This window comes from Globicephala melas, chromosome 5 (genome assembly GCF_963455315.2).
Source record: "Globicephala melas chromosome 5, mGloMel1.2, whole genome shotgun sequence".
Lineage (NCBI taxonomy): Eukaryota > Metazoa > Chordata > Mammalia > Artiodactyla > Delphinidae > Globicephala > Globicephala melas.
The window spans coordinates 71,468,919-71,484,502 of record NC_083318.1 but is presented as its reverse complement, the minus strand read 5'-3'; the positions used below and the strand labels follow the sequence as shown (position 1 = coordinate 71,484,502).

Below are 15,584 nucleotides of genomic sequence, written 5' to 3'. Positions count from 1 at the left end.
TCCTTATTTATTTTCATTTTGGATGATCTGTCCATTGGTGAGAGTGGGGTGTTAAAGTCCCCAACTATGATTGTGTTACTCTCAATTTCCCCTTTTATGGCTGTTAGCATTTGCCTTATATATTGAGGTGCTCCTATGTGGGGTGCATAAATATTTACAATTGTTATATCTTCTTCTTGGATTAATCCCTTGATCATTATGTAGTGTCCTTCTTTGTCTCTTGTAATAGTTTTTATTTTAAAGTCTATTTTGTCTGATATGAGGATTGCTACTCAGCTTTCTTTTGATTTCCATTTGCATGGAATATCTTTTTCCATCCCCTCACTTTCAGTCTGTATGTGTCCCTAGGTCTGAAGTGGGTCTCTCGTAGACACCATAAATATGGCTCTTGTTTTTGTATCCATTCAACCAGTCTATGTCTTTTGGTTGGAGCATTTAATCCATTTACATTTAAGGTAGTTATCAATATGTATGTTCCTATTAGCATTTTCTTAATTGTTTTGGGTTTGTTACTGTAGGTCTTTTACTTGTCTTGTGTTTCCTGCCTAGAGAAGTTCCTTTAGCATTTGTTGTAGAGCTGGTTTGGTGGTGCTGAATTCTCTTAGCTTTTGCTTGTCTGTAAAGGTTTTAATTTCTCCATTGAATCTGAATGAGATCTTTGCTGGGTAGAGTAATCTTGGCTGTAGGTTTTTCCCTTTCATCACTTTAAATATGTCCTGCCACTCCCTTCTGGCTTGTAGAGTTTCTGCTGAAACACCAGCTGTTAACTTTATGGGGATTCCCTTGTATGTTATTTGTTGTTTTTCCCTTGCTGCTTTTAATATTTTTTCTTTGTATTTAATTTTTGATAGTTTGATTAATCTGTGTCTTGGCGTGTTTCTCCTTGGATGTATCCTGTATGGGACTCTCTGTGCTTCCTGGACTTGATTGACTATTTTGGGAAGTTTTCAACTATAACCTCTTCAAGAATTTCTCAGTCCCTTTCTTTTTCTCTTCTTTTTCTGGGACCCCTATAATTCGAATGTTGTTGCATTTAATGGTATCCCAGAGGTCTCTGAGACTGTCCTCAATTCATTTCATTCTTTTTTCGTTATTCTGCTCTGCAGTAGTTATTTCCACTATTTCATCTTCCAGCTCACTATCCGTTTTCTGCCTCAGTTATTCTGCTATTGATTCCTTCTAGAGAATTTTTAATTTCATTTATCGTGTTGTTCATCATTGTTTGGTTGCTCTTTAGTTCTTCTGGGTCCTTGTTAAATGTTTCTTATATTTTCTCCATTCTATTTCCAAGATTTTGGATCATCTTTACTATCACTACACTGAATTCTTTTTCAGGTAGAATGCCTATTTCCTCTTCATTTGTTTGTCCTCATGGGTTTTTACCTTGCTCCTTCATCTGCTGTGTGTTTCTCTGTCTTCTCATTTTGCTTAACTTACTGTGTTTGGGGTCTCTGTTTTGCAGGCTGCAGGTTCGTAGTTCCTGTTTTTTGTGTCTGCCCACAGTGGGTAAGTTTGGTTCAGTGCGTTGTGTAGGCTTGCTGGTGGAGGGGACTGGTGCCTGTGTTCTGGTGGATGAGGCTGGATCTTGTCTTTCTGGTGGGCCAGACCATGTCTGGTGGTGTGTTTTGGGGTGTCTGTGGCCTTATTATGATTTTAGGCAGCGACTCTTCTAATGGGTGGGGTTGTGTTCCTGTCTTGCTAGTTGTTTGGCATAGGGCGTCCAGCACTGTAGTTTGCTGGTTGTTGCGTGGAGCTGGGTCAGCTTTGAGATGGAGATCTCTCGGAGAGCTTTCGCCGTTTGATATTATGTGCAGCCTGGAGGTCTCTGGTGGACCAATGTCCCGAACTCAGCTCTCCCACCTCAGAGGCACAGGCCTGACACCCAGCCAGAGCACCGGTCAGCCACATGGCTCAGAAGAAAAGGGAGAAAGAAAGAAAGATTGAAAGAGAGAAAGAAAGAAAGAAAGAATAAAATAATGTTATTAAAATAAAAAATAAAGAAAATTATTAAAAATTAAAAAGTAATTAAAAAGAAGAAAGAAGAGAGCAACCAAACCAAAGTGCAAATCCACCAACAATAACAAGCGTATACTATAAAAACAACAACAAACAAAAAAACGGACAGACAGAACCCTAGGACAAATGGTAAAAGCAAATCTATACAGACAAAATCACACAAAGAAGCATACACATACACACAAAAAGAGAAAAAGGAAAAAATATATATATTAAAAAAAAAGAGAGCAGCGAAATCAATAAACAAATCTTCCAGTGATAATGAACTCTAAATACTAAACTAAGATAAACATAAAATCAGAGACAAATTAGATGCAAAAAGCAAACCCCAAGTCTACAGTTGCCCCCAAAGTCCACCTCCTCAATTTAGGATGATTCATTGTCTATTCAGGTATTCCAGAGGTGCAGGGTACATCAGGTTGATTGTGGAGATTTAATCCACTGCTGCTGAGGCTGCTGGGAGAGATTTCCCTTTCTCTTCTTTGTTCGCAAAGCTCCTGGGGTTCAGCTTTGGATTTGGCCCCGCCTCTGCATGCAGGTCGCCTGAGGGCATCTGTTCTTGGCTCAGACAGGATGGGGTTAAAGTAGCAGCTGATTAGGGGGCTCTGGCTCACTCAGGCTGGGGGGGAGGGAGGGGTACGGAATGCAGGGTGAGCCTGTGGTAGCAGAGGCCGGCGTGCTGTTCCCGTAGCCCCACAGACCCTCTTGAAAGCTCAAGAATCTTGGTCTTTGGTGTCTTCAGACCTGACCAGAGAGAACAAGCCTTTCTTCCTTAGCACCGTGTGCATGCCTCTAGGGAAGCCCTTTGCATGTTGTGTAACTGCTGACTTGTCTGTCTTCCCCTGTGAGTTCCTTTAGCACTGATTTTGTCTTATCCTTTGTATCCCTTGGCCTGGCACATAATAGACAGTAAATATTTGTGTAGCTAATGACCTTGTAATGAATTGAAATTTTTTGATGACAGTTTATAGTTCATAAAACATTTCACAGTGCCTCAGGTGACATCTCACTCCACTCTTCCTCTGATCTGTCACCATTAGTCAGTTAATGTGTGTGTGTTGGTAGAGGAGGAGCATTAGAAAGTGAGTTTGCAGGTGGCTGGAGATGAAGGTGAACGACAAAATGAAAATAAGGTCGCCAAATAGGGGAGTTGATCCTAAGGGTGTTTTTACGGTTGACATAAATGTTCAGTCACGGCATGGTGACTCTCTTCTACTTTCCTTAGACATCGGGTCAAATGAGGAAGCTGAGCCCACTCAACTAGAAGAGAAGCAAAGACAAAGTCATCATGGTTTCAGTGTCTACGCATGAACACCAAGATAAAGGTCCCCATTTGCCACCACCAAGCAAGCAGGTATATTTCTAATTTGAAAGTCTGCCATTTAAAGAGGAACATCATACAGGACTTCCCTTAAACCTCATCCTTGATCAGTCATCTTAGTTTTTTCTGTCTGGCGCTTTGTAGGATGGGTTCAGGGAAAATAGAACGGGGAAGGAAAGTGTATTTTTGGCTGCCTTGAAAAGGAGCCTTTTCAATTATTTACAAAATCCTTTCTTTACTCTTCCCTGTGTAGAATTCAGCTTAACTAACTCTTCCATAGGTTGTCAGTGACTGAAGAGGTTTCCTTTACCAGAACAAAACTCTTAATTGAATCTCACAGAATGCTACAGGATGCATGTTTTTTCATTTCTGTTATCAAGGCTAATCATACTAAGGCTATGCTGCTGACAGGTGTTCTTGTTTGGGATGGCAGAGTCCTTAACTACTAAATTAGGCATCAGATTGAGAACCCCAGTGTTAACAGGGACACAGTTTTTCAGCTTCTTGAGAATGAATACTGTTTGTTTCGGGGACACATAAGTGAAGAAAAGAGAAAGTATTGTGATGGGATAGTAGAGTTCATGTTCTCTGGAGTCAACCTTTTCAAGCTAAAAATGCGTTATGGAGGAGATGATATTTAAGGAGCAAAGTTTAGGAGAGGCAAATAGACAAATGATATCACATCATAAGGAATTTAGACACCCAAGTTGCCTTTGTGAAATGGAGATCCATAAAACATTTATGGTTCTACCGAAAAGGATCACCAGAGCTCCCTGGGGACACTGCAGCAGCTTCAGTCTTGACTGCAGGACTCACAGCAGTTGTGATAGTTGGGGTCCCTGCCCATGGATGTGTGTATGTGTGTGTGTTTCGCGGGAGGAGAGGGAGGGAGGTGTTGCTTATTTCTGCCGCAGCCACAGGCAGAACCAAGAAGAAGTATTTGCACTGGGATGAGGAAGAGTGCTTGCTGAGCTAACGTAAGTGGTGACCAGATTCTTCCCTGGTCACTGTGACTCACCCTGACCACCACTAACGTGTGCTGTGCTATGGGGAGTTGTAGAGGAAGAAGAGGGAGGTTGCCTGCTTGGGCTGTTTGTAGAGCTCTGAAGGCACAGGTGCCACAGGATCCTTGCATGTCACCATCATGCACGTAAAATGCTTGGCACAGTGCCTGGCCTGTGTGTGAGTGCTCAGGGAATAGTGATCACCATTCACATTGACATCTACTACAAACAAAGAGTCAAAAAAGAACATTTGCAAAATCAGCAAGGTGAACTTCAAAAGCCATGGAACTGCACCTCAACAAGAAAAACACTAAAACTCCAAGAGATGAATGGCAGAGGACCTACATAAGTAATTCACAAACAAAGAAATAGCAGTGTGACTTAAGGAAAAAATTAAATAAAATTTGTTTCTAAGAAACAAATGAACCACCCACAGAATGGGAAAAATTATTTACAAATCATATATCTGAAAAGGGTCTAGTATCCAGAATATATAAAAAGTTCTTACAACTCAATAACAAAAAGACAGCCCAATTGAAAAATGAGCAAAGGGCTTGAATAGGTGTTTCTCCGAAGAAGATATATAAATAGCCAATATTCAGATGAAAAGATGCTCAATGTCATTAGTCATTAAGGAAATACAAATCAAAACCACCATTTCACAATCACTAGCATGACCACAGTCAAAAACAGAAAGAATTCAGTTTATTTAGTTTAAATAAATTGAATAATTTATATTAAAAACATTTAAAGTGCTAATTTAAAAAAAAGAAACAAAACACGTGGGTTCAGTCCCTGGTCAGGGAACTAAGATCCTGTAAGCCGGATGGCGGAGGCAAAAAAAAGAAACAAAACAGAAAATAACAAATGTTGACAAGGATGTGGAAAAATTGGAAATCTCCTACATTGTTGGTGGGATTAGAAAATGGTGCAGCTCCTGTGCAAAACTCAAAAAGTTAAACGTAGAGTTGCAGTATGGCCCAGCAGAGCTGAAAACAAAAACTTGTGCAGGAATGTTCACAGCAGCATTATTCACAATAGCCAATGGTGGAAACAATCCAAATGTCCATCAGTGGATGAATGGAGAAACAAAATGTGTTATATTCATACAATGGAATATTATTGAGCCATAAAAAGAAATGAAATACAGATACATGTTACCACGTGGGTGAATCTTGAAAACATTATGCAAAGGAAAAGAAGCCAGCCACGAAAGGTCACATGCTGTATGATATTGTTTGTACCAAATACCCAGAATAGGCAAATCCAGAAGGCAGATTAGTGGTTGCTAGGCAGTTGGAGAGAGGAGGGAATGAGGACAGACTCCTTACTGGGTATGGAATTTCCTTTTGGGGTGATGAAAAAGCTCTGGAACTAGATAGCGGTGATGGCTGCACACATTGTAGATACACTGAATGCGGTGAACTGTATACTTTAAAATGGTTAAACGCAACATTGTAAAACAACTATGTTCCAATATAAAATGAAAAAAAAATAAAGTGTATGAGAGGATGAAAAAAATGTATAAAATGGTAACTATTATGTTATGTGTATTTTACCACAATAAAAAATTAATGAGTCACTGAACAAGAAAAGATTACAACAGAGGTCTAGTTGCAGGGATTGCCTCAACAGAGAAGGACAGTCTGGCTGAAGACTACATAGAGATGCTCAAACACATTAGTTATCAGACAATAAAATATTGCTTTATACCTATTAGACTGTTAAATTTTAGAAAACTGGATAATGCCAAGTGTTACAACATCCTTTCTTTACTCTAACCTGCTTGGAATCCAGCTTAACTAGCTCTTATGCGGTTCTTAGGCATATAGAGGAATGTTCACACGCTGCTGATGGGAGTGGATGCTGGTGTAGCCATTGGGGAGAGCACTCTCGCAAGACTTTGTTCAACTGGAATATGCATGCCCTGTATTTTACTTCTAGATACATATCTGAAAAGCGTTCTCATGTGGGTCTGTAAGGGGACACTTGGAGATGGGGACTCAGAAGCGTCCTGGAGAATCATGCCGCAGTTAGAAACAGTGGACTAGATAAATATAGCAACATGGATAGATCTTAAAAGTGTAGAACTGAGTTGAAAACATTTTTAGTAATAAAACTAAATGTATAAAACAATGCCATTTGCATTAAATACTGCAGGCACCCCAAACAATGAACATTTTGCAAGCATATATACAAACAAAAGATCCACATTAAACACCCAGAATGGCGGTGATGGGCAGAGAACGAGGATGGAGAATGTGGGTGAGAGTAAGTGAATAACCACATACCTACAAAAGGGGAGGATAATAAAAGATGGGAGTTAGTCCAGATCGTAGCACATCAACATGATAAAAAAAAGTACTGTAGAACTCATAAAAATAATGTCAACCATATCAATAGTTCCCCCAGATATTATGTGCAGACCATTTATAAATGTGTTTAAAAAAAACTGTTAAGATAAAAAGTAAAGTATGTAGAAAAATAAAAAGCAGTCTGCTGATGCTTTTTAGACTATAGTTTCTCACGGTCTAAAAATGCTTATAGAAGTATAAATAGGTAAATTGGAATACAGATCTATAAATAGATAACTTGTAATACTGCTCTGAGTGAGATCCCAGATGTGTAAATATTATGCTGTAGGGGAAGTCTCTCTCTTCACCCAGCAGGAGATCTTGAACTGGGTCTTAAGAAGACCAGGTAGGCAAAGGGAGTGAGTGTCATTGCAGGGACAGGGACTGCATAGACAGAGACTGGACGTAAGAAAGAAAATGTGACCTCAGCAGTAGTGCATTCTGACCAGGTATCTGCTTCATGCTCACTAGTCACTGAATCACTCTGCTTCTCCACCTGTGATTCTTTTCTTGGTTAAGTCCATCCATCGTTCACAGCTGGAAAGCACTGGCTGAAACTGGCCATTGCACAGTGCTGGCAGCGGGAAAGAACGCACGCTGTGTGACCAGAGTGAAAAGACCTCCTTGCCCTCCTCTAGGGAAGACAGAGCAGATGCTCTTCTGATGATTTCAGTCAAGTCATCACGTAACTTTCCTTGCAGAGTCTGTTGTTTTGTCCAAAATCAAAACTGCACATCCACAAATCAGAGATTTCAAAGATTATCCGGGAATGTCAAGAAGAAAGTTTCTGGAAGAGAGGTAATTGCATCCCTCTTAATCTTTGTTAATACTGTTTTTGCTGCAATAAACTGCCTAATATCGTATTAGAATTATGGTATTGATTTATTTTTGAGCAGGGACTTTGCATAATTCCCTGAAGACACTGATACCTGAGGCTGCTTGGAATTTAAGTCCATATTGAGACCCTTTTAAGGTCAGGGATAATATCTGATTTAGGAGCTGTTTACCCCCCTTAGCAAAAAGTGATGCACACCTAACACTTTCTTTCATGTGACCGAGAATGTGTACCAAGAGTGTTATTTAGAATTTCTTGAAAGAGTAGACTTTCCACAATTCCACTGAACTCTAACCTTCATCAAGTTCAGGTTCATTGCTCCCTCCCAGAGCCAAGCACACTGCTTCACATATAAAAAGTACCTATTAAATATTCGTGGAATGAATGAAAAGTGGCAGCATTCTGTTAATACTTCCCTTACAATGTCTTGAAGTAACCTTTTCTGCCAAGTCTCTTCCTCTTTCTGGGCCTGCTTTATATGAGACAAGGGTGTGAACTGAGGTTGTGCATTAAAGTCCCGTTTAATTTTAAAAATTCGTGACTTGTCACTTGAAAATGTCATAATAGAGCCTATAGATATAGTCCCAATATTGCTGGCATAGGGATAATTTTACTTTGAAATACTCATTTTGATTTCTTAAATCATTCAAATCCAGTATCAGTTGTTTTTGGAAGTAACACTCCTTAGAAGTTGATGTTCACTGTTCATTACTTCTTATTGATTGTGCTGCTAGAAATTTTCTGACAACTTATGAGTGAGTAATTTATTTAAGCCCTAGTAGTTTAACATTTCAGTATGACCCATTTGCCTACCATCAGGTAGATAGCTCTGAGTGGAAAAATTCGTTGCTATTTGATTTGTCTTGGTTACTAGGAAGAGCTAGCAACCAAGACAAATCAAATAGCAACCGATTTTTTTTTATCACTTCTCTGTGCTTTGGGAAGAAGTCATTTGACACATTTTGACAGAACTAGAAACTTCCTTTTCTGGACTCACTTGCCTGTTTAGAGATAAAAATCATCTCTAAACATGGCCCACGTTTACCTCGAATGTAGTAATCTTCAGAAAATAAACGTATCCAAATTGTGTGACAAAATGTCATAAAAGACAAAAGCAGGGAACTATAGTAGATAGGGTGTGCAGTTTATCGTCCTCTTTTTTTAACTTTCATGCAGGATTGAAAATTTCAAAATATATAGCGAATGGAAACTCCCAAATTCCCCAGCTCAGCGCACACACATGAAGATGCCTGTGTTGTATGTAGTGATCCGAATCCGGTGCATGGTGGGTCTCAGAGACGGAGTGGCAGGGGATCTAGGTTTTGTCACATTAATGCTGTGCATTAGGTTGAGTGCCTGGGGCAGACCCCAAGAAAATTCTCCATGCGGTGCTTAATATGTGTCAAATTAGTAAAATAAAAAATGACTAAAATCTCACTGCCAAAGCAGGAAGAGAAAACACTCAGAGTAATTCTCCCTCATTCTTCTAGGTGAGGGGCCAAGTTTTAAAATACCAATATTGAAGGGCGTTTCTGTTTTACAGCTCTGCCTTTTTCTCTTGTAAGCATGCTTGTCACCCAAGGACTGGTCCACCATGGTAAGATTCAGTATTTGGTACATAGTTTAACTTAAGAGAATCCAGTTTTCTGGGGTCCTCCTGGCGGGTTTTGGTACTTGGCATTTATTTTTTGGTGAAGAATTTATTTGTGCGGGCTTTTGCCTGTTTCTAGCCTACGTCCCCAGCTCTCCCTCCCATGGATGTCCTATTTCCCGGAATGAGTGACCATGACAAAGAGAAATTAAATTTGCAGTTGGAATTAAGGTCATTAATCCAGATGGGCCCAATATAATCAGAAGGGTCCTTGAAAGTGAGAGTGGATCAGAAGACAGAACCAGAGAGATGGCAGCATGAGAAAGACTCAGCTCAACATTCCTGAGTTTGAAGATGGAGGAAGGGGCCATGAGTCAAGCAATGAGTGGCCTCCAGAAGCTGGAAAGGAAGAAACCTTAGAGCCTTCAGAAGGGCTTGCAGCTCTGTTGATGCCTTGACGTAGCCCTGTACTATGGTCTGAATATTTGTATTCCCCCGTCCACCCCAAATTCACAGATTGGAATTCTAAAGCCCAAGGTGATGCTATTAGGAGGTGGGGCCTTTGCAGGTGATTAGGGCGTGAGGGTGGAGAGCTCATGAAGGCGGTTAGTGCTTTTACAAAAGAGACCCCACAGAGGGCCCTGCCCCTTCCACCACGTGAGGATACAATGAGAAGTCGACCATGCCAGCATTCTGATCTTGGACTTCCAGCATCCGGAACAGTGAGAAATAAATGTCTGCTGTTTTATAAGCCACCCAATCTGTGGTATTTTGTTATAGCAGCTCGAATGGACTAAAACACCCAGTGAGACCCATTTTGAGCTGCTGACCTCCAGAACTGTAACGTATTAAATTTGTGTGGGTTTTTTGGGGGGTTTTTTTGGCCGCGCTACATGAGGTCTTAGTTCCCTGACCAGGGATCAAACCCGTGCCCCCTGTAGTGGAAGCGTAGAGTCTTAACTACTGGTCTGCCAGGGAAGTCCCAAATCTGTGTTGTTTTAAACCACTGAGTTTGTAGTAATTTGTTACGGCAGCCCCAGGAAACTATTGCAGTGCCTGTCTCTGTACCAGAGTTCCTGTGTCTCCTAGGGCCTTGGTATATGGTTAGACAGATACTTCCCTGCACAAGGGTGCTCCAGGGAAGAAGTAAATGGGGCTGAAATTCACCCAAGCTCTGAACACCAAGCCATTTGTCCTGGAGAGAGGCTGCATCTGCCTCAGGAGGGGCACCCGTGTACAGCAGATCATGAGGACTGACGGCCGCCCTGCGTCACCCACATGACCTCTCCGTGCCTCTTAGCACTGTCCATTGTTCCCCTCTATTCCTTGTTCCTTGCCCTCTTCTTTCTCCCCGACTCTATCCAGCCAGAGAACCTATAAGCATTGCTTAGTCCCCAGACAGCAAGAAGGCACCTGACCCTGTGGAAGCCCATTATACTGAACACTGCTGATTACTAGGATTTTAGAGAGTACTTGTACCCAGCAAACATGAGGGAAGATGTTTAGCTCTTTTGGGGTCTGAAAGACCACATGTCATATATCTAGAAGAATCTCATTTCGGTCAGTATTATTGTTGTCTTTAAAGTTGATTTATTAAATATGATTTCATTTTTATAACTTGAAGATGGTCTTTTTGTGGAAATATATTAGTCAGTGATAAGCCTTTTTCAGAACATTTTTGACACAGAAAAACAAATATGGCCATGACATCTATGTATAGGGATTATGTTTTATGAATATTAAACTACTTGCTCAAAATCTACCATCTCTTACATCTGTACAAAAATATATATTTAAAATTATTTTATTTTCTCTTTTTAAAAAATATTTATTTATTTTTGGCTGCATTGGGTCTTGGTTGCTGCACGCGGGCTTTCTCTAGTTGCAGAGAGCAGGGGCTACTCTTCGCTGCTGTGCACGGGCTTCTCATTGTGGTGGCTTCTCTTGTTGCAGAGCACGGCCTCTAGGCACGCAGGCTCAGTAGTTGTGGCACACGGGCTCAGTAGTTGTGGTTCATGGGCTCTAGAGCGCAGGCTCAGTAACTGTGGTGCACAGTCCTAGTTGCTCCGCAGCATGTGGGATCTTCCTGGACCAGGGCTCAAACCCGTGTCCCCTGCATTGGCAGGCGGATTCTTAACCACTGCACCACCAGGGAAGCCCTGTACAAATATATTTTTCCAGGTTGTGTATTACTTTTCTACAAATTTCCACAAACACAGTGGCTGAAAACAATACAAATTTATTAGCTTGCAGTCTTGAAGGGCGGAAGTCCAAAATGGGTCTTTCTGAGCAGAAATCAAAGTGTCAGCAGGGCTGCATTCCTTTCTGGGGGCTCTAGGGCTTCCTTTCCTTTTCTAGCTTCTGGAACCCACCCACATTCCTTGGCACATGGTCCCTTCCTCTGTCTGCAGAGCCAGCAGCGTGGAGCCAAGTTCCCATACTGCCGTCTGTCTGGTTCTGTCTCTGAATCCTTTTTCCACATTCAGGGGTCATCGTGATTACATTGGGCCCAGCTAAATAATCCAGGATAATCTCTCTATTTTAAAGTCATCCGATTAGCCACCTTAATTCCATTTTCCACCCTAATTCCGTTTTGTTGTGTAAGATAATATATTCACAGTTTCTAGGGATTGGGATGGGAACATCTGTAGGAACATCCATTATTCTGCCCACCATAGGTGGAAATGCTTTCATTTTAAAATTGTGATTATAAGCAACTATACTCCAATAAAAATTAATTTAAAAAAATCTTAAAAACAACAAACAAAAATAAATAAATAAAATTGTGATTATATATACTCTGAATCTCTAAATTGAAACTCTGTGTTGACTTACTTTAAAAGGGGAGGGGGCAACGACTAATTGCTTAGAACTAAGTTGTTATCTCCACCTTGCCTTGATATCTTTAAATACATCATGAATTGTCTGTTTCACGTTCTTTTTCTATACATTAAAGCCATTACTTGTTACTTGCCAAAAATGACTACTATTTGAGAGTTAAATTCAATCAAGATTTGAATTATCTCTTTTAAGATCATCTCTTTAGATTAAAATCTGTGTATATCTTAAACCCTGAAGACTTCTTATACTTTATAAATTTAAATAAGTTATAAAATGAAATAATAATGCATTTATACATTACTTCTTAGGTTATTTAGCAGCTAATCCAAGATTTGGATCATTGCCTAAAGTTGCACGTAAGTCATAAAAGGAAAAAAAAAAGTTTCATTTTTTGAGCTTCCCTGGTGGCGCAGTGATTGAGAGTCCGCCTGCCGATGCAGGGGACACGGGTTCGTGCACCGGTCCGGGAGGATCCCACATGGCGCGGAGCGGCTGGGCCCGTGAGCCATGGCCGCTGAGCCTGTGCCTCCGGAGCCTGTGCTCCGCAACGGGAGAGGCCAAAAAAAGTTTCATTTTTTAAAAAGAAGGTGTTTATAGCAACTGGAGATAGGAATGTCCAGGTTAACCAAATTGCCTGTATTGACTGTCTGAAAAAACCAGTCTCCATTTCTTGCCACCTTGCAGTTTTTAGTTCGTTTGATACTTTCTGATGGGAAGCTGAGCAGTAGGGACTTCACCTTAGTCCTCTAAAGCATGAACTAGGAGGGCCTGGCAGGATAACAAGAGGACATCAACAGCAGAGTCTGAATGATAGCTCCATGAGAGATTTTAATTTTCTTCTTTTGGCCAGTCTTTTCCAAATATTTTCTGTAACGGACATAACAAATGAATAGTTTTTTTAAATCAGGGCTTTCTAATAGTACATTTACCATAAACGTAGGGTTTCACCTTCTTATACTGGTTATCCATAGACCTTTTACGTACACAGAGGACGTATTCCGGTTTACGACCTGAAACCTCATTCCCAGCAAGAATAGCAGGTTGAAAATGTCTTCCATGATTCTGCCTCGTGACCTTCCTCCCTGACATGCAAGATGGACTGCAGCTCCCCATACTCCGATCCATAAAGAAAATTAAGGGGCTCTCCTACCCCGTGATTTGGAGGCTACCTAGAGCCACAACCCAAGTCCCATCTCTCCCTCCCCATGGCTTCAGAGCTTTGTTTGCCAGTTGGGCCTCCCTCTGGCTGCCCCTGTCTGGGCATCACCCTTGCTTGCTCTATCCCAGCCCTTCTACCTCCAGTTCAAAACTGAGGAGATCAAAAGTCTCCAGTTCCCAATACTGCTCTTTAATAGGGAACTTCATTCCCAGAGATTTTGTTCATTGATTCATCAGGGTACTTTTGATATAAGAATTATTGCTGTTAATAAAGTTCGAGAAGACCATTAATGGAGGAGATTCCAAACCTTTAAATTATTTATCTTTCCTAACCTGCTCTTACAGTTGCTGGTATCTTGGGATTTGGCCTTGGAAAGGCATCATACATAAGAGTATGCCAGAGTAAATTCCATTCCTTTGAAGGTCAGCTGCGTGGGGCTGGTTTTGGTCCAGGGCATAACAGGTTTGTACTCTGCTTTTTTGGGGTTTTTTAAATAAATATATTTATTTATTTTGGGCTGCGTTGGGTCTTCGTTGCTGCGCGCAGGCTTTCTCTAGTTGCGGCGAGTGGGGGCTACTCTTCGTTGCAGTGTGCGGGCTTCTCATTGCGGTAGCTTCTCTTGTTGCGGAGCACGGGCTGTAGGCACACGAGCTCAGTAGTTGTGGCTCGTGGGCTCTAGAGCACAGGCTCAGTAGTTGTGGCACATGGGCTCAGTAGTCGTGGCGCACGGGCTTAGTTGCTCTGCGGCATGTGGGATCTTCCCGGACTAGGGCTTGAACCTGTGTCCCCTGCATTGGCAGGTGGATTCTTAACCACTGCACCGCCAGGGAAGCCCTGTACTCTGTTTGATTAAGGGATTATAATAAAGATAATTATTAAAAAGTAAATGAAAGATCATTCACCATTTACAATATTAAAATAGTTTTTAACATTCATATGTTGAAAAAAACACAAAGTTTGAGTTGTTGCTATTCAAATTCAATAATAATTATGATTTATCTGGGTTACCTATTTCATTTGCTCACCAAACATTTAGTAAGTACCTACTATGTTCAAAGCATTGTACAAGTCTCTAAAGAATGCCTTGATCAGCAGACACAGCTTCTACCGTCACGGGGTTACGCAAATTTAACCAGGGCTCTTGACTGCAGGACTTCTCAGAGCCTTTACTATATTAATATAAATCATGATTCTCATTAGGGGATACAAGCAGTAGGACTGTGGAGTAAGTGGCATTACCTCTGCCGTTAAGAGTCGCTGGGATCAAAGGGGGTTCTAACTGCTAACTTACTAAGCTGCGTGACCTTGGACAAGTTTCTTAAACTCTCAAATCTTCAGTTTTCTCATTTGTATAATATGGTGATCAGAATTTTTTTCATGGGATGGTGTAAGGAATAGAAATGATTGTTCATGACACTCAGTGAGAGCTCAGTAAATAATAGCTATTTCTACCATGGTATTATAAGACTAGCGTTGGGGACACATTTCTCTAAAGAGCCCTTACTTGTCACAGTGGATTCTGTTTGAGATGCAGCACAACATGGTGAAAACAACATTGGACAGGAAAATCATTAATGGCCTTTTTGTGGAAGAAATTTGGGGAGTCTGAAACCAAGAAACAGCTCTGATAATTCCTGAAAAATATTAGGCTTGAGAACTTTAGCATAGAAAATACCTCTAAATAATCTAAAATATAATACAAATGAATTTATTTACAAAACAGAAACAGACTTACAGACATAGAAAACAAATTTATGGTAACCAAAGGGGAAAGGGGGCGGGGATAAATTGAGAGTTTGGGATTCACAGATACACACTACTATATATAAAATAGATAAACAACAAGGTCTTACTGTATAGCACAGGGAACTATATTCAATATCCTGTAATAAATCATAATGGAAAAGAATATGAAAAAGAATATATATAAACGTATGTATACATATAACTGAATCACTTTGCTGTACTCCAGAAACTAACACAACATTGTAAATTAGCTATACATCAATTAAAACTTTTTAAAAAATCTCTAAATAATATTGTGTTCAGACTAGAGCTTCCAGTGTCAAAGTACAAACCAACATTTTTGCTTCTATTTTAGGCACTGCCTGCTTACCTGTGAGGAATGCAAAACAAAGCATGGATTAAATAAGGAGGGAAGTTCACAGCCTTCGACTTCCTAAACTGTGGGTTTTCAAGTTTCCAAAAACATCTGAATTTGTACACCTTTAAAATGTCAAATGTACTTTAAAATAATTTACTTATAGTAGAACAGAAACATTGTGATTCTCTCACTCTATTGAAATGCTTTCGCCGGTTGATTCTCCATTGAATTGAGCATTCCATGTTTTTCTGTTGTTTAAGAACATGTTGGGAGCATTCATACACCAAAAGAAATTCTGTTGCACTCTTACTTGCTTACAGCTAAATAAAAGAATTTAGAGTCTTCTCTGATTCACCCCA

At 40.5% G+C, this 15,584-nt stretch overlaps 1 protein-coding gene across 7 annotated transcripts in view; it reads left to right on the top strand.

The window, feature by feature from the left end:
* The window catches only part of OCIAD2 (OCIA domain containing 2), a 21,177-nt gene extending 5,593 nt beyond the window's left edge, over positions 1-15,584 (top strand). Inside the window, exons 2-7 of one of the 7 annotated variants that reach the window (XM_030880504.2) lie at positions 3,242-3,370; positions 7,397-7,493; positions 9,074-9,127; positions 12,271-12,318; positions 13,466-13,583; positions 15,223-15,584. In XM_030880504.2, coding sequence (XP_030736364.1) covers positions 3,305-3,370; positions 7,397-7,493; positions 9,074-9,127; positions 12,271-12,318; positions 13,466-13,583; positions 15,223-15,304 — 465 coding nt within the window. In that variant the 5' untranslated portion in view covers positions 3,242-3,304 and the 3' untranslated portion in view covers positions 15,305-15,584. Of the gene's footprint in view, positions 1-3,241; positions 3,371-7,396; positions 7,494-9,073; positions 9,128-12,270; positions 12,319-13,465; positions 13,584-15,222 lie in introns of those variants that run through there. The other 6 variants (XM_060299317.1, XM_030880507.2, XM_060299313.1 and 3 more) reach the window with 6 other exon arrangements.